The sequence below is a fragment of the Manis pentadactyla genome, chromosome 10 (assembly GCF_030020395.1).
Source record: "Manis pentadactyla isolate mManPen7 chromosome 10, mManPen7.hap1, whole genome shotgun sequence".
In the NCBI taxonomy this organism is placed as follows: domain Eukaryota; kingdom Metazoa; phylum Chordata; class Mammalia; order Pholidota; family Manidae; genus Manis; species Manis pentadactyla.
Window position 1 is genome coordinate 7,324,750 of NC_080028.1, and position 26,303 is coordinate 7,351,052.

The 26,303-nt window shown below is 57.1% G+C and overlaps 1 protein-coding gene across 2 annotated transcripts; it reads left to right on the top strand.

Annotated features, from left to right (window-relative positions):
- On the top strand, positions 1 to 26,146 carry RANGAP1 (Ran GTPase activating protein 1). 2 transcript variants are annotated; one of them, XM_057486338.1, is made up of 16 exons: positions 1 to 409; positions 2,819 to 2,953; positions 5,587 to 5,714; positions 8,708 to 8,767; positions 11,078 to 11,257; positions 13,855 to 13,989; positions 16,161 to 16,319; positions 17,388 to 17,501; positions 17,898 to 17,997; positions 18,075 to 18,159; positions 19,072 to 19,258; positions 20,202 to 20,321; positions 21,412 to 21,514; positions 22,632 to 22,720; positions 22,984 to 23,105; positions 25,087 to 26,146. In XM_057486338.1, exons 2-16 carry the CDS (start codon positions 2,842 to 2,844, stop codon positions 25,154 to 25,156), a joined length of 1,764 nt encoding a protein of 587 aa, XP_057342321.1. In that variant the 5' UTR covers positions 1 to 409; positions 2,819 to 2,841; the 3' UTR covers positions 25,157 to 26,146. The 2 variants fall into 2 exon arrangements, with proteins under 2 accessions (XP_057342321.1, XP_036787297.1); XM_036931402.2 differs by having other exon boundaries at positions 5 to 409; positions 2,804 to 2,953.
- The last annotated feature ends 157 nt before the right edge of the window (positions 26,147 to 26,303 follow it).

The following is a 26,303-nucleotide window of genomic DNA, read 5'->3' on the forward strand; positions in this document are numbered from 1 at the left end:
GAGGCGCCGGGCGCGGTGCAACACGGGACGGGTAGTTCCTGGGCGCGCGCCCGCCGCGCCCGCCGCGCCCTCGCCAGGGAACCGGACTCCATACCCGGTGGGCCGCGCGCGCACGGGAAGGGGAGGCCTGCCTGGGCTGGAACAAATCAAATCGAAGGAAAGAAACTGCCGGCTTTCAAAATCCTCCTCCTCCGCCATCATCCGCCGCCGTGCAGGGAGCAGGTGGTGGTGGAGACGCGATCGGCAAGCAGTCGGGAGAGCTGACGGGCGAGCGGGCAGGGCGCCTGGGCCTCAGGACTCGGAGGCGGCGACCACCACCTGACCTGACCCGGACCCTGAATTTGACCCCCGCCCCGCCGGGCGGACGCGAGCTCTTGGGTTGCCCCACGCGGAGGCGCGCCTGTTTACGGTAGGGTCGGGGTTCCTTTCCTTTCCCAGGCACCTGCCAGCGATGGGGGCCGGGGTGGCGCGTCCGTGGAACCGGGCGAGGCAGGAGGGACCCCCCTGAGCGCCTGCGGCGTGATTCCCTCGGCCTTCTCTCCTGCGGTCAAGCGCGGAGGGGTTGGGAGCGAGGGTTTTGGGGGCTCGCCCTTTCACAGTGGGGAAACTGAGGCTTAGAGAGGGAGTCTGGTTCCCCGGGCCACCCAGTCCGAAGCCGCCAGCAGTGGCTCCCCCTGTTAGCGTCGCTGACAACTGGGGGCGGTGCGCGTCCGCCAGAGATTCCAGATGGGGCTCCACCGCGGCCAGCCTGTCATTAGCGGCCTGCAGTCTCTCCCCAGTCGCCGCCTCCCAATGGGCTCACACCCGCGGAGGGCCTGGGTTGCGCCGTAGGCCCGGCATCGGCGGGGTGTCACTACAGACGGTCCGCAGGAGCGACGGATGCGCACCAAGGGAATCTGCTACGCTCTTGCACTGTTTGTCTCCGCTCTGTCGCTGACCCTTTGCAGACTGTGGGCAAACATTTCACCTCCCTATGCTTCGGTTTTTTAGTCCTCAAAGTGGGTGGGGTGAGTGTGCACTGCTCTGAGGATTGGGCCCTCCTCTAGCGGAGAAGTTCTCTGTTCCTGTTGCATCTGGAGGCCTCACCACTATTTTTCTAGCCTCAAATTGTCCCATCCCAGAACTGCCAGAGATGGTGGCATTTCAGGCCCATTTTTATTCACTTGTACCCCCCCTCCCCGTTCTTGGAGCACCTTGTAAATGCAGGGCTGTAAGTGGCAGATAGACTGGATCTGACGTGTTTTAACAAGATGACTCTCCTGCTAGAAATCCTCCAGTGGCTCTCCTTGTCATGCAGAGTAAAAGCTCAGTTCTTGAAATGGCCTTTTGTGATTTGGGTCTCTTGTTAATTCTGTTTTTTCATCTCTTACCTCTTTTCTCCCTTCCTCTCTGCTCCAACTGCTCTGGCCTCCTTGTGGTTCCTCTAACCCTCCCTTCTCCCATGAAAGCCTTTTAATTTGCTGTTCCCTTTGCAGGAAAATGCTCTTCCCCCTGGATATCTTCATGGCTCAATCTTTGATATCTTTCCAGTCCTTTCTTTCTCAGTAATATCTTCTAACCTTTCTACTTTAAAGTGCATCCCCCGAAAAAACACCTTAGCCTCTCCCCTGTTTCTTTTTCTTATCACTGCATAAGATACTAAATATCTTGCTTAGAACACGTATTTGAAGAGGACAGGATTTTTGCTTCATTCTCTGCTGTCCTCCTGGTACCTGGAACAATGTCCAGCATACAGTAGGACTCAGTAAATGTTTGTTGAATGAATGGGCACCTCCTTACCTAGAAGGGTAAGTCATGCTTATAAAGACAGACGACAGATAAACCAGGGTGGTAAGGGTTAAGGTAAGGAGGACCTGGCTGTTTGAGCACAGAGGAACCCTGGGGAAGTGGAAAGATCAGGGAGCCATCACAGTTGTATCTCTAAAATGAATAGATTGGGGAGGCCTTCTGGATTAGGAGTCTCTGTGGGCACCTCCCAGTTCTGTCCCCCGTATCAGTCTTCCTTGGTCTCCCCTGATTACCTGCCGTTTCCTCTTTGGGGAAGTGGAGTGGTCCTTTGGCCAGTCTGCTGAGCTCCAGGCTGGAATCTCCCCCTTTCATCAGCTCTGCCCTTGGTCTGTTGTGATGGTGGCTGTTGTGATGCAGAGACCTTTGGTCTCTTAGGAACCCATGAGGTATGGTCGCCATGGGCTGCCAAGTCTCCTGGCCAAGGCTGAAACCAGACGTGCAGTGGGCTGACCCCTGTGCCCTACCCCTGAGTCATGCCAGTGTGGGTGTGGGGGCATCCCCGGGGTGGATGACCTGGATCCCGTAGCCATCTTTGTCCATTTTGAGGAGTGGAACCCTCCAGCAGAGAGCAGCCAAGGTGATCATGCACGTGTGTGCTTGGGGCAGACTCTTTGCAGACTCTGGGACTGGACTGTCATTCACTGGTGGCTGCAAGTCCTGCTCTGCCCAGTGCCCCGGCTGGAACACCAGGCAAAGCCATGTGCATTGCCCACATCCTGTGCCACCAGTGAATGACTTGTAACGAGGTGGTAACTCTTCAGGAGCTAAAACATCTGTTTTTTTGTTTTTGTTTTTTTCCTTCCTTGCTGCCTCTTCTACCTTCTTAGAGCTCTTTCTTCCCTAATACCGCTTTTGTTTCCCCCAGGGGTTTACTCTTGGGGTTTCCATAGCAGTGGGGGGAGGTGGACTCAGGCCCACCCGAGATGGCTGATATCCTGCCCTGCCCTCGCCAACCTGGGGGCGAGGAGGGGCCCCGGGAGACTCCCCTCTCTTAATAAAACTTTGGCCTCCTCAGTTTGTGGATTTGCAGGGGAACCCACCACCGTGGCCAGCATGGCCTCTGAAGACATTGCCAAGCTGGCTGAGACTCTAGCCAAAACCCAGGTGGCCGGGGGACAGCTAAGTTTCAAGGGCAAGAGCCTCAAACTCAACACTGCAGAAGATGGTGAGTTCTTCTGTGGCCTGGGGAAGGAGGGGAGGGAACACACTCTTGGTGGCTGTTAGGCTCCTTTAACTCCATTATTACATTGTTTGTCCTAGCAGCTCTGTGAAATGTCATTGGGTCCATCTAAAGGTGAGACTCAAAGATGATTTGCCCACAAGCACACGCAGGCTTCCTTGTTGGTTTTCGTGTTTTCAGTTGGGCCTCCCTGCTAGTGACAGCTCAGGCTGGCCAGTGGGAGGGTCCCCTTTATCCCCTGGACGGGACGGTAGGCAAGGGGGGACCACAGTTAATGGCAGTCCCAGGATACAGCCCCTGATGTCTTACTCAGATTCCCCATCACCTTCATGCTCATGATCCCAAGCTGGTCTGGGAATATCTGTTGGCTCCCCAATTGCTGAGGCCCTCATGAAGCTTCATTAAAACAACAATCCAGGCTCTCTTGGAGGGTCTGGTCCAGGCAGTTGAATGCCCCTGGGGGAGGGATGGACGTTCCTGTCTGTGCACAGACACCAGGACTGGAGAGAACTAGGAACCAGAAAGTAGACCTTGTCTTTCCATCTCCAGCCCAGGTATGGCTGGCACCGATCAACCCTGAATCCTCTGGCGTCTGGAAACGCAGACACCCACCTCAGTACTTGTGAGGCCTCTTGAGGTTCTGACCCAACCAGGGAAACTGGTGTAGTCTTGCCTGGTTGTCATGGCGTGCAGGCAGGCCTGCTCCCCTCCCGCGTCAGGGGCGGCCTGAGTGCTTGGCTCGCTGTCAGCGTGGTGATGCGTGTTGCTCACGGCTCTACAGGGCCTTGAGATTTGCCGAGTCCTTCCCTGTGCTTTCATCATTTGATCCTTGCATCATCCCTGAGGGAGGGAGGGAGGGAGGGATGTTGCCATTTTATAACTGAGGGAAAAGAACTTGGGAGACCTGTGTAACCTGCCAAGGTCACACAGATGATAACCAGCAGAGCCCAGATTTTAACACAGGTGGCGCTGAATTCCTGTTCCTGTGCTTCCTAACATTCAGATCAGTTCAGTAAACATGCAGTTGCTATTAAATGCTATTCATTGAATTGTGTGGAGACTGTTGTGCTCATTTCTTGGGGATGTAAGCAGAGGCCAAGCGAGACCCTTTCCTCATGGAGTTGATGACCCAGTGAGGAAGGTGGTATTGATGTATTCTTCATATAACAATCTAGTAACCATTTAGATGAGTGTAAAATTCCAGCTGGCTACAGGTGAGAAATCAGGGTCTGAAACCTGTGGAGTGAGGATTTGGCCTTGTTGAGGGGCTTGCAGGGGGTTCTGAGGCGGTGCTGCTGTGGTGGAGGGCAGAGAGGAAGGCACATGCAAACGCCCCGGCCCGGACAGCTGCTTAGGGAGCCCTGTACAGGTTGCGAGGCACAGCCCTTCTTGAAAACCTTTCTGTGGTCTTTGTAACCTGGAGCGTCAAGTCTAATTTTTTTTTTTGAGAGGACATCTCTCATATTTATTGATCAAATGGTTGTTAACAACAATAAAATTCTGTATAGGGGACTCAATGCACAGTCATTAATCAACCCCAAGCCTATATCTCAACAATCTCCAATCTTCTGAAGCATAATGAACAAGTTCTTACATGGTGAACAGTGCAAGGGCAGTCATCACAGAAACTTTCGGTTTTGATCACGCATCATGAACCATAAACAATCAAGTCAGATATGATTATTCGTTTGATTTTTATACTTGATTTATATGTGAATCCCACATTTCTCCCTTATTATTATTATTATTTTTTAAAAATAAAATGCTGAAGTGGTAGGTAGATGCAAGAAAAAGGTAGAAAACATAATTTAGTGCTGTAAGAGGGCAAATGTAGATGGGGTCAAGTCTAATTTTTATCTCCCACACACTTCTCACCTCTTCCCTGCCACATCACCCCACTCCATCCTGTGCCAGCCAGACTAGATTGTCTCATGTAATTTGTTTTTGTTCAGATTGTAAAATTAATACATGCACATTATAGAACCTGAATATATATAACCAAACACTACTGGTTAGCCTCATTTTTCACTTACCACTATAATATGAATGTTTCCCAAGTAAACACCTGTGTCAGTATTCATAATTACATTAGTGTAACTATATAGTGTATCCCAGTGAATTAACTTATTCTCTGTTGATGGACGTTTAGCTTGTGTGTGGAAGTTTTCATCATACCAAAACAGTACAGTAGTGAACACCCCTACGTGAGTCTTTGAACGATGGAGGCCTTTGTGCCCTGGTGCCTTCTGGCCCTCTGACTTGGGTGCTGTCGCCGTGCATGGGTGGTGTATTCTGGCCCTGGGAACGTCCACACACACCACCCACAAGGTGCCCCAAAGCACCTTTGCCCAAGCAGCCATTTCCTCTCTTCCCTTGGCTCCCAAGCCTTTTGTACATGCCTCTGTCAACACTCAGTGCAAAGGAATTCTGTGTAGTGTCCCCTGTTAGACTGTGAGGCTGTTGGCCTCCACTTTGTAAGCCAGGGCCTGGCACACAGTAGGTACACAATAGCTGTTGGGATCCGAAGTGTAATGTAATTATCCGAAGGGTAATGCCTGGACTCGCTGATGCAGCTATGACTCCAAAAGCCTAAGTTTCTGTTCTTTGGTCCTGGGCAGCCAAAGATGTGATTAAAGAGATTGAAGACTTTGCTGGTTTGGAGGCGCTGCGTCTGGAGGGCAACACGGTGGGTGTGGAAGCAGCCAGGGTCATCGCCAAGGCCTTGGAGAAGAAGACAGAGCTGAAGGTAAGGCTTACAGGGTGAGCAGGCACAGACCATTTGGGGACAAGCTTCCACTCACACTGTCACAGCCCCCTACCCATGTCCAGACCCTCCCAGGCCCTTGTCTGTGGGCAGTCTCCACGAGCAGGTCTTCTTGCTCTGGCTTCCCAGGAGCACGCAGCACTGGCTAGCTCCCTTTCCTACGTGATGTGTCCTTTCCGGTAACAGACACGGAGCTGGTGTTAGGAGTGTAAGAGGTTTATCGGGTAACACGTGTGAAGGGTGAAGAGGGAAGAGGCAGAACTGGATGGGGAGAGCCTTCGGCATGAGTTGGAGGCCTGATATCCGTGAGGAGGGACAGGCATAGAATCGGGCAGCGAGATCGCCAGACCGGGGCCGTTCTGGCAAGCGCTCAGCCTGCCCAGCCCGGAGCTCAGAGCAAAGATTGCCCGGAGGAGTCGTCTCCTGTTAGGCAGAAATGGCCAGGCCGCAGCTCAGAGGCTGTGAAGGACTGGGGAGGTGCAGAGAGGGCGGGGGCCTCCTAACTGTGTCCTTACTGAACGGCAAGTCTCTCTTACAGATTAGATCCAAGTGGTTCCCTCTTTGACCAACACTAACATTCTTCTGTTTTATTGTGTCCCAAAGTGGGTTCCACTGGAGAAAAGTGGGGTTTCCTGTTCAAAATGTCAGGAGGATGTTACTGCTGCTCCCCTTTTCCGGGTCCCAGTATAGCGCATTAAGGCCTCTGAGGAGCACGAGGGGAGGGGACCTGCTGAGACCAAGGTGGTTCTCTCAGTGTGCCCGGGCCAGGCTTGTGCTGGGTCCCTCTGCATGTGTCATTAGTCCTCACTGTGACCCGGGTAATAAAGGCTGTGTCTCCATTTTGTAAGTCAGGACTGAGGCTCAGAGGGGCTGATAAGCAGCCCAGGAACCTAGTTGAGTGGCCGAGCCACAGGTCACACTGGCAAACCTGGTGCTGTTCCGTGGCACTACTCTGCTTTCTGAAGGGAAGGAACGCAGGGCTGGGGGCCAAGAGAGGAAGCCATGGATTCGCCCGGTGAGCGGCTCTTGGAGCAAACCTGGAGCTGGCTTATGAAGTGGCCCTTGATGTTTGCTTCCTTAGGAAGATCACGGTCAGGTTAACACCCAGCACGGGGGTTGTTTCTGCTCTCCTGCCTGGGGCCAGTCCTTTCCCTGAGCATAAGCTGGGGCATTTTCCTACAGAACTCAGCCCTCCTCAGTGAGCAGTGAAGGACAGGAGCTGAGAGGCGGCCTGGCCTGAAGGCTGCTGAAGCTGGACTTGGGCCTCCAGTGGGCTTGGGTTGGAGCCCCAGCAGCACCACTGCCGTGTTTGCGTCACGTGGCCTCCAGCTCTGAGTCTGGCCTCCTTTATCTCCCTCAGAGGTGGCCTTGGTGGTCAGATTCAGGCTTGTGTCGTGAGAAAGCTTGACCAGCAGGAGTGCTTTGTGCATCTTGTCATCCTGTGCAGCCCAGAACCCTACGGCCCCCTAGTCCAGTGTCTCAGTGTTGCTTCTGTGCAGGGAGGAACCCGGGGTGGGGCAGGGATAGCTGGGAGCTGCCTGGCTGTCAGCAGTGTTCTGGGCAAGGTGATGATGCACGACGGTGTCTCCCCAGTCCCAGCACCTGCACAGGTGAGGTCCTGACAGATGAGAAAAGCGTGGCCCAGGGTCACATCTCAGGAGTGGCTGGGATTGGAACCCAGGTAACAACCCAACCTTTAACTGTTGTGCCACTCACTTGGAGATCCCTGGGGCCAAAGACCTTAGTGCAAAGATAGGATACCTGGGGTCAGAGATGGTGAGTTGTGGGCCTAGGTTCAGCTAAGTTGGAATTGGAACTCAAGCCTTGTGCCCTGGAGCCCCATGCTGACCTTTAGTCCATCGGAGTTGGGTTTGGGAAGCTTTGGAATGAGATGGTAGTTGTAAGGGGCTCTGGTGCTCAGGCTGTGGCTGCCATCCTGGCCCTTAGCACCCGCTTTCAGGTATAACTCACTGAACAGACCTGTGCAGACCGTCCCCTGAGGCTCCAGGTGTGTGAGGGATTTACTTTATGTGATGCTTCAAAAAGTCCACAAAAACCAGCTTCCCTAGTATTTAAGGTTAGATTTAATTCATATGTTTCAAGGACTGAATTTTCAGGGAACAGTGCTTCCCCCGTGTCCCATCATTCCCAGGTTTGGTCCAGGGCTGCCAGAGCTGATATTTTGGGCGGACACAGCAACCAGAGCTGGGGATAGGCCTGGGTGCTTGGAGACTGAACTCTGCCGGCCAGTGTGATACACAGCCTGGTTGTGTGGCCACCGTGTTTGCAAAATTTGCCTAATATTTTCTTAACATCAGCCCACTTTGAAGTAATTTAAAAGCAAACATCTCTTCTGTAAATGGAAAGTGGTATCCCTTAACCATAAAGGAAATAAAATAGTGTTATTAAATTCCAGTTTGATACCATTGCCACGGCAAGGCTCTGTGCCCCAGGCTGCTCTTCCTGTGTTCAGAAGGCAGATGAGCAGGAGGTGGGGAGAGAGGTGGGCAAGACCCACGGGCCCCAGAGTGCCGCTGCCTCCTGGAGGCGGCCAGAAGGGTCGGAAGATACTTGAGGGAAGCATCACTTCCTTGCTGCTGGATCCTGTCTTGTTTGCTCTTCTGTTGCTCTTCCACCCAAAATCATATCACATGCTGCTGTGGCCCACAGCACGTGGGAAGCTGGTCCTGGGGAGGAGCCCTGGGCCCGGGGTCTGGTGTCTTGGTCCTGGTCCTGCCCCTGCCTTGCCGCGGGGCTCTGGGGCCAGTCTCCTTCCTCTCAGCCTGATTTCTCTCCTGGAAAACCCAGAGGTCATGTTTTCCTGATGCTTCTGCTGAGCCCCCGTGGCCTCTGGGGGCCTCCAGGTTAGGGTTAAGCTGGTCAGAGCCGCTCTAGCTTCTCACTGGCGAGGCCCCAGTGAAGAGGTCCTGTGACACCCAGAGGGTCTCGGCTGACTCTTCTTCTTCTTTCCAAAGCGGTGCCACTGGAGTGACATGTTCACGGGGAGGCTGCGGTCCGAGATCCCGCCTGCCCTGGTAAGTGACTGAGGCCACTGGCCCCCTCCTTTGGGCTCAGAGACCCCTTTGGAAATTCCCAGGACTGATCTCACCCCTGGTTCACCCTGTGGATGACTGAGGTGCCGAAACAAGCCAAGCGTGCGCAGCTCCTCCGTGCGTTCTGACAGGCGGTTGGGGGTACAGGTGGTAAGAGGGAGCTGGCGGTGTAGGCCCGGGGACTCTGTGACGCATGGAGTGGCAGGAAATGCAGGAGACCAGGGAGTCCTGCGTTCACTGTTGAGCTGCGCAGTCCTACTGGCACTGTGGGGCTTGCTCCCTCCGCTGTTACCCACTTTGTCCCGGTGCTTCCCCGCCCTGCATTGAGGTGCTGCTCCGTCCGGACCTCAGGACCCCAGAATGCACACAGCCAGCCGTCCGCGTCTCCCCCGGGCCCCTCCCGTTCTCCGTGCGGCTCTTTCTCATTCTGTGCTTTGGGTCTCATCGTGGGTGGCTGCCCTCTGCTGTTTTCCATTTCCCCTTCCTAGGGCTCTGCTCAGATTGTGTCAGGTTCCCAGGCTGTGGGTGTGCCTGCATATGTGTGGGTGGGAGGGCACACCACGGAGAGGAGGGTGGCTTGCCTGGGGCTCAGGAAGGAGGCCCAGCTGGCAATGGGCAGGCTCTCAGTGTACCTGAGCCTGGGTCTAGCCCCTAGGATGCCCTCCGGGTGAGGTTCGTGGTCAGGCCCTCACCCTGGGCATGTCGGGGCTGCCTTCTTAGGCGCCTTCCACCTTAGCCAGTGCTGAGATTACTGAGGTACCCATGTGCCAGCCTCATTGCTGAAGCCCCTCAGTCCAGCAGACTACTAAGGGTCCTCCAGGATGTGCAGGGGCCCTAATGGGGACCCTGGAGGGTGGGCCCCCGGGCCGGGGAGTGAGTCAGTCCTTAGAGAGTTGGTGAAGTTAGTTATCAGGCTCAAAGGGTGAATAAGAACCAGGTGAGGGTAGGATTTAGAATGTAGGTTAAGAAAACTCATTTGGGTGCTTGTAAGTAAAAGGATTTCAAGTTTTGCCTGTCGGACACTAGCTATGGGCTTCTGTGTACACTTTTTACCTACACTTGCACAGTTAATTTTCTCAAGTCTTAAAGGAGGTGTTCTTATCTCCATCTTACCAATGATGAGAATAATCTTAGAAAGGGGGTAAGAGAATTTGGGGTCAGGGAGAAGCATGAAGTGCAGGGGTCTTTGGGGAGGGCGAGCACAGAGGGTTGTAGCAGTGCTGGCTGCTTGAGGGCTGGGGGCCATTGGGGGCCAGGCACCCAGGGCCAGGATGGCCTCCAGTGCTGACACATGGTGCAGCGGGCAGCGGGTGCAGAGGGCCCAGCTACCCGTCTGCGCTGGGCCCAGGCGAGGGCAGTGTCTCTCCTCCCCAGCTCTTCCCACCGGAGCCCCCACTGATCCATGCAGCCCCATTTCTGCACCCTGTCTGTAGCCGAGCCTCCTCTCCTGGCTCATTTATGCTGGAGCCGTAGGTATCCGCAGCCCAGTAGGTTCCCAGGGGAGCTCAGCATCTTCCTGCCGCATCTGGTCCTGGACGTTGGCTTGGAGGTGGGCAGCCCATCTGCCCAGTCCCCGCCAGAATCCCAGAGGCACTGGCAGCCTTCCTCCCGCACTTCCAGTGAACCCCCAGCTTCGGCAGGTCCCCCTCTGTGGGACCTGTAGAACCTTCCTGCAGCTCGATTTCCTCTCCTCCGTCTCCCACCTCACCAGCCAGCCACACTTCCTCTGCTGCCTGGACTCCTGTTTCTCACTCCTGGGTGGGCGCTCGGCCTCCAGCTTTCCTCTGCCCTCCTCAGGTTTGGGGGGCGTCCTCCATATGCCTCACCCACCTCAGCACCGTGGTTCTTGGGCTCAGGTTTCACAGTTCTTGGCCTGCTTCTCCCCTGACTTGACTCCTGCCGTCGCTTCCAGCCTCAGCCCTTCTGCGGTCTAGCGGTTGCTTGCCCCTAGGCACACGGCATGCTGCTCTGTCACTCTTCTGTTCTTACTGCTGGCTGGGACCTCCTCATGATAGGTTGGCTCTTCTGATCCAGCCTGAGTGCAGATGCCACCTCCTGTAGGAAGCCTTCCCTGACCACCCTATGTACACCACACCCCATGTCCCAGCCACATTAGGAGCCCTATGCAGGGTTTCCAGTCCTGAGTGTATAATACGGACAACTCTGTACTGAAATGGTCTGTATCTGCCAGTTCCCCACAGGCCTGGGTGCCCCTGAGGGCAGGGAGGGCCTGGCACAGAAGCAGCACTTGGTAGGTGTCTGTGAACTGACCTGAGCTCCCTCTGTGCCCAGATCTCTCTAGGAGAGGGACTCATCACAGCCGGGGCCCAGCTGGTGGAGCTGGACCTCAGCGACAACGCGTTCGGGCCCGACGGTGTGCGAGGCTTCGAGGCCCTGCTCAAGAGCTCGGCCTGCTTCACCCTTCATGAACTCAAGCTCAACAACTGTGGCATGGGCATTGGTGGTGGTAAGGTGGGTGCAGTGGCCACCTCCTCATGTCCCCGCTGTCCTTCATCCTACCCCTCTGCCCCAGTGCCCTGATATGTTTGCATCCATGTGAAGTAAGTGTCTTGGCCGCTCACCGGCTGGGATGGTTGGCCTGTTGTTTTTCTCTTTATGGAGAAGGGCTTCACAGGCAGTAGCCTGTGGCCAGTAGGAGAGGAGGTGGGAGTCCATGAAGGTGGGGTTGCCGAGCAACCATCCCCTGGTCTCGTGTTGCCTTGGCAACACAGCGGCAATATTGCATACTAGCTCTGACCCACTGGTTCTGCAAAACGCAGGCCTGGGGCATCCGTAGAACTGCTCCCCTCAGAACAACTGGCAGAGCCACATGAGTCCTGGCATGTGTACCTGAGCAAGGGGCCCCAAAGAGAAACCACTTGGGGAGGCCCAGGCACAGCTCAACTTTGTCACCTTTGTTCCTGGACAGGGCATTGCCCAGGGAGCCTCCCCATCCCATCCTCAAGGACCGGTCAGTGTAGAAAGGTACCTGCTTTCTTCTCAGGCCCTGCATGAAGGAAGGCCAGCCCTGTTCCCTTCTTGGTCCATTCTAGCTCCTAGGCCCAGATTCTAGAAAGGCTCAGTGCCAGTCTGCGTTTCCGTCTTCCCTTCCCCACCTCACTTTCTGACCAAAAGGAGAGAAAGGTTGGGGCACAAGAACTGATAGTAACGGGGGCATCTTCTCTTTGGAGATGTGGTAGGCATTACCCTCATTCTCCTATCCACACTGAGAGGCGGGTGATGCCATCCCAACTAGACTTGGGCTTAGAGGTCTTGAGTTGAGCTCCCCAGATGACATAGCCACTGTGGGACCGAGTTTGAGCTCGCATCCACGTGGCTGTGTCAGAGGCAGAGCTCGCAGTGCCCCATGGAGGGAGAGCACGGCTGTGTGCTCATGCCCATCTCAGCCAGCCCTGGCCCCATCTGCCTGGGCACTGAGCTGTGTGTGCACTACGACATCAAAATGTCTGCATCAGCCCAGAAGACAGGGCAGCCGAGCTGGGCTGGGGAGGGCGGGAGAGCCCGAGACTGCCCTGTGAGTGCCGATGCGCTGGCTGTGGGCTCAGGCCTCCTGCTGCAGTCCTGGGCCCGGAGGCTCCAAGAGCCTCCCCGGCTGGCCGTTGGTGCCTGGCCTCACCCTTTCTTGGAGTGGCAGGGATGACTCAGAGACGATGCGAGTTGTGAACCCTGGGGTCCAGGGCCTCCCCAGCTGAGCAGCTCCACCCGGGAGTTTGACTCATAGTTGTCCCACACCACTAATTGCACGAGACCTTTTCACCTCATGTCATGGGGGCTGGCCTCTTGGGTCTGCGCTTCCTGGGGGCTGCAGGCACCAGGGTCCAGGTGAATGTATTCAGTGTGGCCCGTGTGTCATATCACGCCATAGGAATAGGAGGGTCCAGAGGCTCCGATGGGAGTGCGGTGAGGCGTGTGGTTGGAGCTCGCCGTAGTGGTCCCAGCGGGAAGCTGGGGAGAAAACGGGCATGCTGGCACGGTTGGTTGTCATGTCTCTCAGGACTCCTCAGAGGCTGGTCTACAGCAGAAGTTTCTAGTCTCCGCACTGAGCATGTGCACGACCCACCACCACCACCTATGGGTCAGGCTGGTGGCGGCGCTTTTGTCCCCCAAGGACAGAGAGCTGTGCAGTTGGACTGACCTGGCTGCCAGCCGTGACTGCTGCGTATGTGGGGCTTTGGCCCATTCACTGCCTCTCTGAGCCTCGGCTTCCTTGTTTGTAGAGTAGGGCCAGTGCCACCTGCCTTCGGGCTCTTTCTGAGGTTGAAATGAGATGTGACCCTTGCTGAGAGTGCTCGGACCTACTAGGTGCTCAGGAAGTGGCACTTCTCTCCCGCTGCTCTCTTTGTGAATCTTTGTGTGTTATTTACCGTGGTCTCTGATTCCCACCAATCAGCCATGTTTTTTGAACTTGTGCTCTGTTGGTGTCACTGGGATAGAAACTAGCTCCTGGCATCACGCCGGGGACGGGACAGACTAGGCTTTAGGTTTCATCCCCAGCAGCTGAGACCCTGCCGTGTGTGGCCGGCCTGGGCGCAGGTGTGTGTCAGATGGGTGTGGTGGGGCCACACTCTTTAGGCACTGGGGAGCGTGGAAAAGACGCTGGAAGATTCGGGTTCTGATCCTGAGGCTGCCCCTTGTCCGGTGCCTGTGGGAAAGCATGTGTCCCTCTGAGCCTGCATTTCTTCAGTCCACGGTGGGGGTCATGATCGCCCCCACCTGACAGGTACCCACTTACAACAGTAAAGTGGGCTGTGAAGCCCCTGCCCCAGGACGTGCCTTCAAGTTGACCGCTCAGAGTTGGGGTGTCCCTTCCCTCCAGGCCTCTGTCTCCCCATCTCTAACATGAGGCTAAACCCCGCAGGGTGGCTGGGCTCACAAATGAAATGGTGGATGTGAAAGCCCTTTGTAAACTGTAGGGTACGGGCACTGTGAGGACGATTGCCGTGCTTCTGAGCAGTTTTGTTCCCATACCTACCCACAGCGGGTGGTGTGGGATGTTGAAGACCAGGCTTCCTGCCTCAGGGCTGGGCCCCTTGCCTTTTCCCCCACAGATCCTGGCGGCAGCTCTGACTGAGTGTCACCGAAAGTCCAGTGCCCAAGGCAAGCCACTGGCCCTGAAGGCCTTCGTGGCTGGCAGAAACCGTCTGGAAAACGACGGAGCCACTGCCTTGGCAGAAGCGTTTGGGGTGAGTAGTTGCCACCCATCCCGCCCCATCGTGCCCTGGGGCGGGCTAGGCTTGGCCGGCTAGCCAGCATGGGTGTGCGTCGCCCTCTGGGCTGGCTCGTCCTGCCGTGGGGCAGAGTTCCCGTCCTAAGCATCTGAAAAGCTGCATGAACCCCCCACTGCAGGTGAGTCGGCCCCGGCTCCCTGGAGCGCTGAGGATGTGGCGAGGTCGCTCTGATCAGAGTGGCATCTGCCAGGCTCCGCAGTGGGAGTGGTGGTGCTAGGGCAGTGTGAGGGCTGGCCACAGCCTGGCCCAGTGTTGGCCTAGGCTCCCTGAGTGGCAGTGCCCTGGCCTCTAGGGGGTGGTGATGGCGATGGAGCCGACCAGACTTGCCGTTGACATAGGGAGGAGGCAGGAATAGTGGCATGTGCTGTGGTGAAGCACGTCTGGCTGTCCGTGTCCCCTGCCTTCCCTCCCGCGCCCAGGACACTGCTGAGACCCTGGTGCTGCACTCCGTGAGAGGGCCACGCTTGCTCCGTGGCCTTGGGAACTCTGGGGTCTGTCTCTCTCTTAATTTAAATATTTTCTTCCCCAAACAATATTTTAGCAGCACATACTGTCCTTGGGCCAGTGCAGCGTCCCCACAGTCCTGCCCCGTAAGGCGGTCCCCCTGCTGAAGCTCAGCTGCCTCAGGCAGAGAGTGGACATTACAGGGGAGATGTGCCCGTGTCTCAGTGAGTCCTGGCTGTGGGGAGCTGGAGGGGCCTCGCTGCTCTCCCTCCAGACGTCGAGATGTTAGAGGTCACACCTTCCTGTGGCCCCTTCCCGTGGCCGCTGCTCTTGGTGCTCTGGGAAGGCGACTGCGTGGTGGTCGTGTCGGGCCTTTGTCACATGTCCTCCAGTCTTCTTAGGATGGACTCCTTAACTTGGGGCCTGTGGGATCCCACCAGTCTGTGGCTAGAACTCGGGGAGTCTATGAGCACAGCTGGGGAAACCGTGGGACTGTTTTAGTCATGTTAGTGATAATAGTGCTTTCAGTTGTGAGTGTGGACAGTAAATCTCAGCAGACTTAGAAATTCCTGTGATCTTGTTACCAATAGAAATCAGGTATTTTCATATCAAATTAGCTGTTCGAGATGTGTGGTAATATTAATGTTCTCACCCATCATGGTCACAGTGAAAGCAGATGTGGCCCTAGGTCTGTCAGTGCCTTCATGGAAGTACATGTCTTACTACAGCACACATTCGGGGTTTTTCTAAATGTCTTGATAACTGTCTTCCAGTCATACTGATTTCCTTTGTAGTCCCATGTAATTTATCTTAAAACTGAAAAACTTTGTTCTGAGGAGAGAGCCAGGGCTTTATAAGACTGAAAGGATCTGCGGCACAGAAAATATTAAGTAGCCCTGGCTGGTAATGTGCCTCAGGTGGCCTGCCTGCATTTACTTGTGGACACCCGGGCTGTGCTGGGCACCCCGGAACAAGGAAAGGTGCTGAGGAGCAGAGCTAGGCCGGGCCTGTCTGCAGCCCTGGGTAGCAGTGGATGTTGGGGCGTCCGCCTCTCCTGGGGTGCTGAGTTGCAGGCGGCTGGTGGGGTGGAGGAGCAGCAGGGTGCTCTGGGCGCACAGAGGGGGAGCAGTGAGACGTGCCTGCAGGGTCTGGAAAGCCGTCCCGGTGGGAGGAGGATCCAGAATGAGAGCTGCAGAGTGTACGGGAGGCAGCCTATCAAGAAAATGCTAACAAATAAGGAGATGGTGTTGCCGGCAGAGGGAATGTGTCAGAAGGCCAGGATGCCAAGGGCTAGGTGGGTAGGGAAGTCCCAGCCTCCAAAAAAGGTTGTATAAAGGGGGGACCCGGGAAAGACCTAGTGAATCTGCATTATGCAGAGGAGGACCAAGGCCGACTACCCGGCCAGAGCCCAGGAGTGCCCACAGTGTCAGGGACACTAGATGAGAAACCCGTGTTCAGAGCTTTGTGATCCGGGCAAGTTACTTGGTTTCTCTGATCCCGGTCTTTTCTGTCTGGTAGAGCTTGTAATCCCGGTAGGTCTCCTTCCTGAGGTGGCAGAGAGGCTCAGACACAGCCATGCCCAAATCGTGCTTTGCGATCAGTGCCCAGGGCATCCCTGCTAACTGCGCCTGCCCCTGGAGCTCGGGCCCACATCTCCCTGCCCCCCATCCTGCCCCCTGCAGATCATCGGGACTCTGGAGGAGGTCCACATGCCGCAGAATGGAATCAATCACCCTGGTGTCACTGCCCTGGCCCAGGCCTTCGCCATCAACCCCCTGCTGCGAGTCATCAACCTGAATGACAACACTTTCACTGAGAAGGGCGCTGTGGCTATGGCCAAGGTGAGGCGGCTTTGGCAGGACCAGAGCAGACTCCAGGAGGCAGGGACTACCTTTTCAAGTGATGCTATTGGCAGGTGGCAGCTCTGCCCCTTTGCCCACCCACCTGGTGTGAACCCCGTGGGTCCAGCCCCTAGGAACATGCCCAGAAAAGGGTGTATGTCCCAGGCTAGCTTGTGCGTGCCTGGGTGTCTGCACTGCGCTCTCCCTGAGCTGCGCGGAAGGCTGCCCCGGCTGGACTGTTTTCCTCACTGGATCCTTCATCAGCTGTGTACTGAGCCCAGCCCTGCACCAAGTGCAGGCCTCGTAGAGTTGAGTCAGTGACTGCCACCAAGGAGCCCCTAGTTCAGGGAGGGAAGGGAGTGGCTACCCAGTGACAGTGCCGGGCTGTGAACACTGTGGCTGGCTGGGTGTTGAGGGCCTCTGGGTGGGAGGGTCCCTCAGCCTCCATCGACCTGACAGGCCCCACAACCCAACAAAAGGCTAGTCCTGCTACTGTAGGCTGTTAGCAGAGATGTGTGCAGGGGAGCACACAGGGAGTTCAGATCAGACTTCATGCAGGCTTCCTGGAAGAGGTCACATCACATTTGGCCAGGCTACACAGGACAAGTAGACTTTCTCTGGACAAAGAGTGTGGGAGGCCTGTTTCAGGCAGAGGGACCAGCAGCACATGGGGAGGCCCAGAGAGGGGAAGGAGCCCTGCTCCAATGGTCCTGGTTTGAAATGCCCAGGGTTCCAGGTGTGTTGGAGGGCTGGGGGAGATGGAGAGAGCAAAAGGGAGGCGAGACCTTGAGGCCGTGCCAGTTCCTTGGGACCTGCTGCAAGTCAAAGGGGGCCTTGTCCGCTCTTCAACGGGTGTGATGTGATCAGACTTGTGCTTCAGAAAGGGGCTTCTGGGTGTCGCGAGGAAATAAGGTGGAGGGGGTTCAGCCAGAAGCTGGAGGCCGACAGGGAGGTGCCGAGATGGCCAGACGAGACACAGCAGAGGACGGGGTGCGGCGGCTGACACAGGTTGGCTCTGGGAGGGCTGGTGGGGCCCACACTCACCTGGCCCTCACTGCCTCCTTGCAGACGCTGAAGGCCTTGCGGCAGGTGGAAGTGATCAACTTCGGGGACTGCCTGGTGCGCTCCAAGGGCGCCATTGCCATCGCAGATGCCGTCCGCGGGGGCCTGCCCAAGCTGAAGGTGCCCCGCCCGGGTCTAGGCTTCCCACGCACCCGGGTTACCCCCTGGTGGGGGGCGGGGGGAGGGGGCATGTGCAGGGGCGTGGCAGGGGTCTGGTCTTTAAGAGCAGGTGGGCCTGGGTTCCTGGCCTCGTTCTTTCACACCCTCTTCACCTCTCTGAGCTGCAGTTCATTTTTAAAATGGGCGGAGGGAGTGACCTAGGTCACAGCATAGCGGTAACGTGAGGAGTCAAGTACCTGGCACATTGTCAGGTAAATGGCACTGTCCTCATAGTGCCATTCAGGTGGCTAGGGACAGAATCTGCCTAACTCCCTTGGGGAAATGGAGGCTTGAAACTCGGAGCTGGTCTCCTGGCGCACGTCTCTGCCTTTTTCTACCCCTTCCTCTTATTTTCAGGAGCTGAACTTGTCATTCTGTGAAATCAAGAGAGATGCTGCTCTGGCCATTGCTGAGGCCGTGGCAGATAAGGCCAAGCTGGAGAAACTGGACCTCAATGGTAATGGCGGTGGCATCATCCCATGCCCACCAGCTTGGGTTCTGGTGCCGGGCCTGACCTTCCCTCTCCCTGAGCAGGCAACACCCTGGGAGAAGAAGGTTGTGAGCAGCTCCAGGAGGTGCTGGACAGCTTCGGCATGGCCAAGGTGCTGGCGTCCCTCAGGTAGGGAACTCCGGGTCAGGAGCTTATTTGTTTCATTAAAAGAAAACATTTGAGCCCTGTTATGTGCCAGGCACAGGGCTAGGAGTTAAGGATGTGAGAATGACAGAAGGTTCCTGACTTGTAGGATTTCATTTTAGTCGGGGAGGGGTCAAGAACAGGTTAGCCCACATTCAGCAAAAGGACAAATAAGGGGCTGAGAATGGCACCCTGTAGATCAGGTGAGCTGGGGGGCCTCTGAAGGGATGACCTTTGGCCTGAGGCTGGTGGATGTGGTGGAGAAGCAGTGAGGCCAGGATAGCAATGGGGTGGGCTCAGGATTGTTGTCCAAATCTGTCTTAGAAGACTGACTCTACAAAGGGAGAGGTTGATGCAAGAATTTGGGGCTTCTGGGGGTGTGGAGCCCACACAGGGGAGGGAGCAAGGTGCTGGAACTGCCTCCCCCTGACGGGGAGGTGGTGCGAGGCCCAGTGCTGCTGCCAGGCATGGCAGATGCGCAGGTGGCCTCAAGAGGCTCGCCAGCCAGGGGGACAGGAGTGGCCTTCCTCGGGGCAGGGAAACCCCTCCGTGTCCCCCAGCCAGTTTCCTGCGGTCAGCGAGCTGTGGGCCTCTCAGCCCGGGCAGTATTCCTGCCGAGCCTTAGCGGTGGAAGACAGTTTTTATCCTTTCTCCCTTTTCTCCCCCAGTGGGACTGGGGGTCCTTTGAGGCAGAGATGGGATCTGCTGCTTCCTTGTCCATGGCTTGGGCTTCCCTGGGTGATGAGAGATGAGTGACCGTCTCCCTGGCGACCGTGGGTGCCCCGCCCAGGAGCCTCCCTCTGCAGGCCCCCTCCCGCCTGTCTGGGGCCTGGGGGTTCCCGGGGCCAGCGTGGCCGCTGGCAGGGAGGGTCGCCTTTAGCCAGGTCCCCTCTGCAGTGATGATGAGGGTGAAGATGACGAAGAGGAGGAGGAGGAGGAAGAGGAGGAGGAAGAAGAGGAGGAGGAGGAGGAGGTGGAGGAAGAGGAAGAAGAGGAGGAGGAAGAGGAAGAAGAGCCACAGCAGCAAGGGCAAGGGGAGGAGTCAGCCACGCCGTGCAGGAAGGTTCTGGAGCCGAACAGTGGGGTGAGTTCCTTGTCGTTTGCCAGGATCAGAGCCCTGGTCCCCTGAAAGTGAAATCCGGAGACACTTCGTGGGGGTGGTGGGGGTGGGCCCCACTTAAGTACAGGGGGGGCAGACTTGCTTGATTGCACTCCCGTGAGAAAGGGGAGTCTCCCCGGTGTGGCTCTCTTTATTTATATTTATACTGACCTTAGTGTAAACATGCCTATTCATTTGCAGATTTTAATGTTACACATAATGCTGCTACATTATATATGTTAGGAAACACATATAAGTATTTCTAGAAAGAATAAGGTAAAAAAATAAGCATAAATAGAAATTACTTTTTCTGTCCATCTCGGTGGCCCACAGCGACAGCCGTCCCATTCCGGAGGCTGGCTGGGGCTGTGACGCAGCTTGGACACGTGGTGGGCCTGGCTTCCCTCAGCTGGTGGAGTCAGGGGCTACCACGTCTATTCTCTCATAGGTTCCCAAATACAGCTTCTGAAAGACTTGGGGTTGGATGAGGACCCCCCCACGCATGTTGAATTTGGCTTCTTTTCCAGTTTATGGAAGCATTTTGACCAGTGGCGTCTGTCAGTTCCTCCCGTCCCCTAGCTCTTCTGGTGCCTGCCAGCATCCCTCACGCGGGCCAGGCTCGGGTTTCTCGTGGGCTCCACTTGAGCTCCCACACACCTCTCGAGTCATTTCTGGGGCACTGTGTGTGGTGGCGAGGAGCCACTTGGCCCAGGGAGGTGGCTTGCCCCAACTCAGAGGCTCCTGCCCTGGGGGCCAGCTGGGGCCAGCCGGGGCCAGCATCTCCGGGCCCCCCACCCTCTGGGGAACTGCACACCCATGGGCGGAAGCATTCCAGACTCTGAGCCTTCATTGGCCAGAGTGCAGGGCGCATGTGCTGGGTGGGGTGTTTGGACTCAGACCTGAACAGCCGCCGTGCTGCCCCCCTCAGGAGCGAGCCCCCGTGCTGTCCACCCCGCCACCCGCAGACTTCTCCACTTTCCTGGCTTTCCCCTCTCCAGAGAAGCTGCTGCGCCTCGGGCCCAAGAGCTCGGTGCTGATAGCCCAGCAGGTAACAGCGCGCCCTGCCCCACGCCCGCACCGCGCCCTGCCGGGGCCTCTGGGCCTGCCGGGGGTGGGGGGTGGGGGAGAGTGGGGGGGTGACAAGCAGAACCTGGGATTGGGAGGGGCGGCTGCTGAGGAAGCGGAGCCGCGGGAGTGTGACCAGTGGGTGTGCCGACCTCCTGTGGTCGTAGATGACCTCACCCACCACAGGCTCCAGAAAGGGCAGGCCGACCCCGCCTCCAGGCCACTGCAGTTAGGGGGTTCCCAGGGCTCTAGGCTCCCCTCCAATTCTGTAGAACCAGCTGCTTCTAGAACAACTGTCCTGCTGCCCAGGGCCCCTGCAGAGGTGACATGCTTATTGTGCCTTTGCTCCAGCCTCACTTTTGGGTGGGTGGGTGGGTTGGTTCATTCATTCATTCATTCACTCTGAGATGATTATCAAAGCACCTCCTATCTGCCAGGCACTGTTCTGAGAACTTGGACATGGTTTTATTATTTAACTCTCTTGGAATCTTGAGATGCAGGCCCTGGTATCCTATTTTGTAGATGAGAGAACCAAAACTAAATGATAAATAATAGAGAAATAAAATGGGCCCACTCATAGTATTTTGGCTGATTGCCTTTAATGTTTTATCTGTACTTTTTTTTTTCTTTAGTGATAAGTAAGATTATGTAATACGAACCTTGTGGCCCACTTTTTCATTTAATGCCATTCATTGTTTTCTGTCACTGAACTCTTTGCATGCCTGCTGTCCCAGCGAATGGATATAGCACTTAGGCTGTTTCTGGACATTTACGTTGTTTCCACTTTTCTCTGTTCTTGGTGAAATTGTGTTAAGCTTCCTTGCATGTGAATGTTGTCTGCATTATAGATTATTTCTTCTAGTTGGATTAGATGGGATTAGATGATAGGGATCACTGGGTCCCAGGGATAATGAATTGTAACGCCTTTTTCACTCAACTCAGCACATGTAAACCTGCTGTGGGCCTGGCTGGTACCAGGCTCTGGGGACAGTGTGGGGTAAGACCTGTCCTTGCCCATGAGAGGCCTGGGGCTCTGGCCCCTGGTGACCAGCCATTGTCTCCTACGTCCTCAGACTGACACATCTGACCCAGAGAAGGTGGTCACCACCTTCCTGAAGGTGTCCTCTGTGTTCAGGGATGAAGCCACAGTGAGGACTGCTGTGCAGGATGTAGTAGGTAACGTGGGGTGGGGGGGCATGCACGGCTCTGCCTCTTCACTGCTCCAGGGCTCAGGTGACACTGACGGTCCCGGGACCCCTCCACACCAGACTGATAGGTGAACTGCTTGTCAGCTCCTCCCGCCTTTCTGTAGGGCTCTTGCCATAGAGGAGGCTGGGTGCTCTCTGGTTTTTTGCAGATGGGGAAACTGAGGCCCTTCCCATCAAAGCCGTACAACCGTGTACAGTTAGAACTCAGGCCTTGGGAAAACCAGATGGCCTTCCCAGAGGAGAGGTCATGATAGCTGAGCCTTGCCGCACCTCTGAGCCTCTGCACACACATTCCACCACCTGGTCGCCTGCAGGGAGGACGCCCATCTTACCCAGGTCTTTCACGAGGCCTCCTTAGATCTCTGGTCTTGTCACAACCCTCCCTTGCCACCTTTTTCCCTCAGTTGCCTCCGTTATAGCACCATCCCCTTCCACCTTAGTGACATATGTCTGAGCCTCCCAGTGTGGGCCAGGTTGGCTAGACAGAGCAGGAAGGGCCTTGCAGGTGGGGGCACAGCATATGGAAAAGGGGAGTAGAAAGGAGTGGAAACACGTGTGATGCTTTCTCCTAGGTTGGCACATGGGGCAGCCTTGAGGAAGGGAGGGTCAGTAGGAAACGAGGCTGGGTGGGCCGGCGAGGGCCGGGCGGGAGTCCCCAGCCCTGTCCCTGACATCCCAACCCTGTTGGCATCTATGGAAACAAGTTACCTGAATTCTCTTTCCCAGAACAGCCTGGCACAGAAGCAGGTGCCCTCGCAGTCCCTGCAAGCCCCAGGCCACTCCTCTCCTTTCTTCTCCACTTGTTCCCCCTCGGCTCCGCACAGTGGCTGAAACCTCCCCCGGCAGTAAACCGCCTCGCTTAAACTCTGCCCCTGCTGTGCCAGGTTCCCCAGCCCGTCCTACATGTGAGGCCAGGACAGAGAGGGGCCAAGGGGTCACAGGAAACAGGCCAAGGCCTTCCACTGGTGCTGGCTGTCCTCTCGGCTGGGTACCTGTGTCCACGCCCTGCCGCCCCGTGTCCATCTGATCAGGGCGGGAGGGAGGGCCCAGGCCTGTGCTGCAGTGAGTGCCCTTCTGCCTGGCAGATGCCTTGATGAAGAAGGCCTTCGGCTCATCTTCCTTCAACTCCAATGCCTTCCTCACCAGGCTCCTCATTCACATGGGCCTGCTTAAGGTACAGCTGGGCAGAGCGGCGGGTGGAAAGGAGGAGGGGGAGTGCACCAGAGGCTGTTCCAGCCACGCCCACCTGCCCCAGCCCACACCCTGTGGCCTGCCCCCCCGCACCGTCCCTGGGCCTGGTCTGCATAACCAGCCTCAGCCTTCCTGGTGGGATTCAGCCTGACCTGGGCCGTGATGGTCTCTGAGCAGGGAACGGTGGGGACATAGGGCCTCCCACGTAGCCTTGAGGCCCACCCTGCCTTCTGTGTGTTCTTGCAGAGTGAAGACAAAATCAAGGCCATTGCTAACCTGTACGGCCCCCTGATGGTGCTGAACCACATGGTGCAGCAGGACTACTTCCCCAAGGCCCTGGCACCCTTGCTGCTGGCATTCGTGACCAAGTGAGTGTGCCCACAGCTGCTCATGGTGGCCAGGGCCTGCACACAGGCCCCGAGTCGGCGGAGGCTTTCCATGCCTGGTGACTGGACCTGTGAGAGGCCGTCACACCTGCTGGGCTCTCGGCATTCATGTTCGAGTCTTACCTCTCCTGTGAGGCTCCTCTGTGCTAAGCTCAGCACACAAGGCTCAGGGTCAATGTCTTTTTCTGAGAGAGACAGAGGACGTGTAACGGCCTCCATTTTCCAGATGAGGCAACAACCTCTGGGTCAGTTAAGGAGTTTGCCCACGGTCACACTGCCGACCTCCTGCACATAGTGATGTCTCTGGGAGCAGTTCTGTGTCCATTCCCTCAGCAACCTAGGCCACACCAGCCTTCTGCAGCCAGAGGCCCCTCCTCTGGGGGTGCCAGTGCCTAGAGACAGGGAAACCTTGTCCTTGTCCTGGGGCGTGGTGGGGCACTGGCCACTGTTGAGTAACAAGGAGCCTCCAGATCCCGGGGCCCCCCAGGGATGGGTCGGGAGGCTTGCCCCTGTCCTCACAGAGGCCCTGTGTGGTCCCCAGCTGACCTCTGGCTTTACTAAGGCTGTGGTCTCCCCATTTGCCCAACCAAGGGGTTGGATGAGGTTGTCTCTGGGCTCTGACCAGCCACAGCCCCCATGAATCCAGCTCGGGGGAAAGTCGGAGGAGATGGAGGGAAAGGAAGTTGGTCCTATCTTAGGGGACATGAAACATAGGTGGAGCTGGGCATCATTCAGGGGCCTTGGAGCAGTGTCATGGGGCCACCTGGCTGGGGGGGCGAGGACACCTGCTGGCCCCCAGGACCTGCTGGTACCATGGCCTCTCAGTCCCACCCGCACAGCACTGCCTCCGGAGTCAGGCCTCACGCGGCTGCACACCTGCCCTCCTCCCTGACTGCACGCTCCCCCACTCAAGGCACCTCTGCTGCTGGGCTGGGTGGCCAGTGTGCAAAGCAGAACTGATGGCTGGGCCCCTCTGCTGGGTCCCGGGCGAGTCTCCCACCGGGTTGGTGATCTCATGCGTGGCTGGCCGCAGCCTCTGCACCCCCTGCCCCCAGCGAGGCAAGCTCTTCCTCACACCTGTTCCTGCAGCGGGCGACATCGCCTCGAGCCCCGGGGCTCCACTCATGCTGTCTGAGGTGCCTCCAGACAAGTACTCCCAGCCCCTGCCTGCGGCCCTCTGACAGCCCAGCTCCCTTTGTGTCCTTCTGACCCCTAGTCATTCCCATGGTCCTCTGCATTGCCCCTGGGCTGGGCGTGGGCCTCTGGGAAGAGACCATTGTCCGTGCTGGGCAGTGGCAGGCCACCTCCTCCCAGCTGGTTGCCCAGCCGCCCCAGCGCAGGCCTCAGTCTGCACCACCTGAAAAGAGGGTGGGTTAGGAAGAGTTGCCCACCGGGGCGTGACGTGTATGCCTCCCCCCTCTCAACTACTGGCTGCGTGGTGTGGGATCCCAAGGCCGGCCTGAACCAGGTAAGGTGCCTGTGAGCCGATCACCCAGCCTCCTGGGTGTCTTGCCTCAGTTTCTTCTTGTGCAGTGAGACTGATGATCTTGATGGGAACAGTGGCCAGGCCCATTCATTACTTGTGAGGGCCCAGGTGGGACTCTAGTGGCTGTGAGGGCTTCCTGGCACTGTGCCCACTGGAAGGGCCCTTTGAGAGGCTGCCACATGGAGGGCAGAGGCCCAGGTTCCCTTCAGGGCTGGCCGCACCCTGGCTGGCTCGGTCAGTGTGGCCTTGGGTGTTGAGCCTCACACATCCCTCACCCACCGGGTACAAAAGGTGAGGGCCAACATTTCCTTTGTATGGTCATTGTAAAAATTAGAAAAACTGAACCTGGCATATTTTTAGCCTAAAAAATGGCCCCCACCCCCCTTCACCTCTTCTCCGTCTTGGGAAATCGGCCCTGCATAGCCTGAGCTCCTGCCCAGAGGCGCTGCCCCACCTGTTGACCCTTTTTCTCCACAGGCCCAACGGTGCCCTGGAATCCTGCTCCTTCGCCCGCCACAACCTGCTGCAGACGCTGTATAAGGTCTAGGTACAACGCCGGCCTCCCCCGTCCCCTGGCCGAGACCGGTGACTTGGGGATGGACTCGGATGAAGGACTCTGGCCAGAGGCAGGGAGGGTCTCTGTCTCATGTGCCGTGTCGGTCCCCAGAGTATGTGTGTTGGCGTGGTTCGTGTGCAGGCATGTGCTTCCTGTTGGGGTTTGGGTTTTCAACGTCTCTCTGCTGGACTGGCCTAGTCCTGTCCCCCTGGAAGGGGACTGGGCCCCCCACTCCCACCCGCTGCCTGGCAAAAGGGCTGCGAGCTGCTCTGCCATTAAATTTACCACCACCCGAGGGCGTGCCGCTGGTCTGTGCCTGGCTTGAGGCCCAGGAGGCTGTCGCATCCACTTTGCCTTCCTCACCCTCCTGGGCGCCGCCACAGCCTGGAGAGTTGCTCTTCCTGTGCTGTCCCCTCCCTCTGTGTTGTGGCTGGGCCACACCTCCCACCCTGCCTGGGGAGGCGCGCTCGGCAGCTGCCTCTGCTTCTGGCCCCTGAGCTCAGGCAGCCACTGCCACCCCATCATCCCTGCTGTGCTCACTTCCTGGCCTGAGGGAGAGACGGCCATGGATGGGGCCCTGGGGTGCTCAGCGGAAGGCAAGAGCCCTGGTGCCCACACTGTGCGTACAGGAGGAGAAGTCAGTGGGAGATGCTGAGGATCTAGGAGCGGTTGTTGCCTGGACGGTGCTACTCCAGACCCGGAGCCTCCCCTGGCTGCTGAGATGTCTGTGACTACCCCGGGCGCCAAGTTGGAGGGGGGCACGTTGGCCCCAAACAGGCCCAAACTGTTTTCCAGCCTGGGAGGCAGGGGCAGGGCCCGCGGATGCGTGAGTGCATCTCGGGCCCTCTCAAAGGACTTGGGCAGGGGCAGCGTGGGGGCCGGGCTGGGGCCGTGCTGGACGCCCTGCGCTTTCCCCTTTGTGCTCTGTGTGTGTCTGGGCCGTGCCCGGGGCTTCACAAATAAAGTCGTGTGGCAGCTGTGGAGACTGAGAAACCTTTCACCAAAAGTGGGCCATTCTCTGGGCCTCAGTTCCAGGAGTCCCACCGCAGTGCGGGCACGGGGGCCCCACCTCAGTCTGCAAGCGGCAGTCCGTCTCACAAAAGAACTTGTGTCATCATGTGGGGCAGCCTGTCCGCCC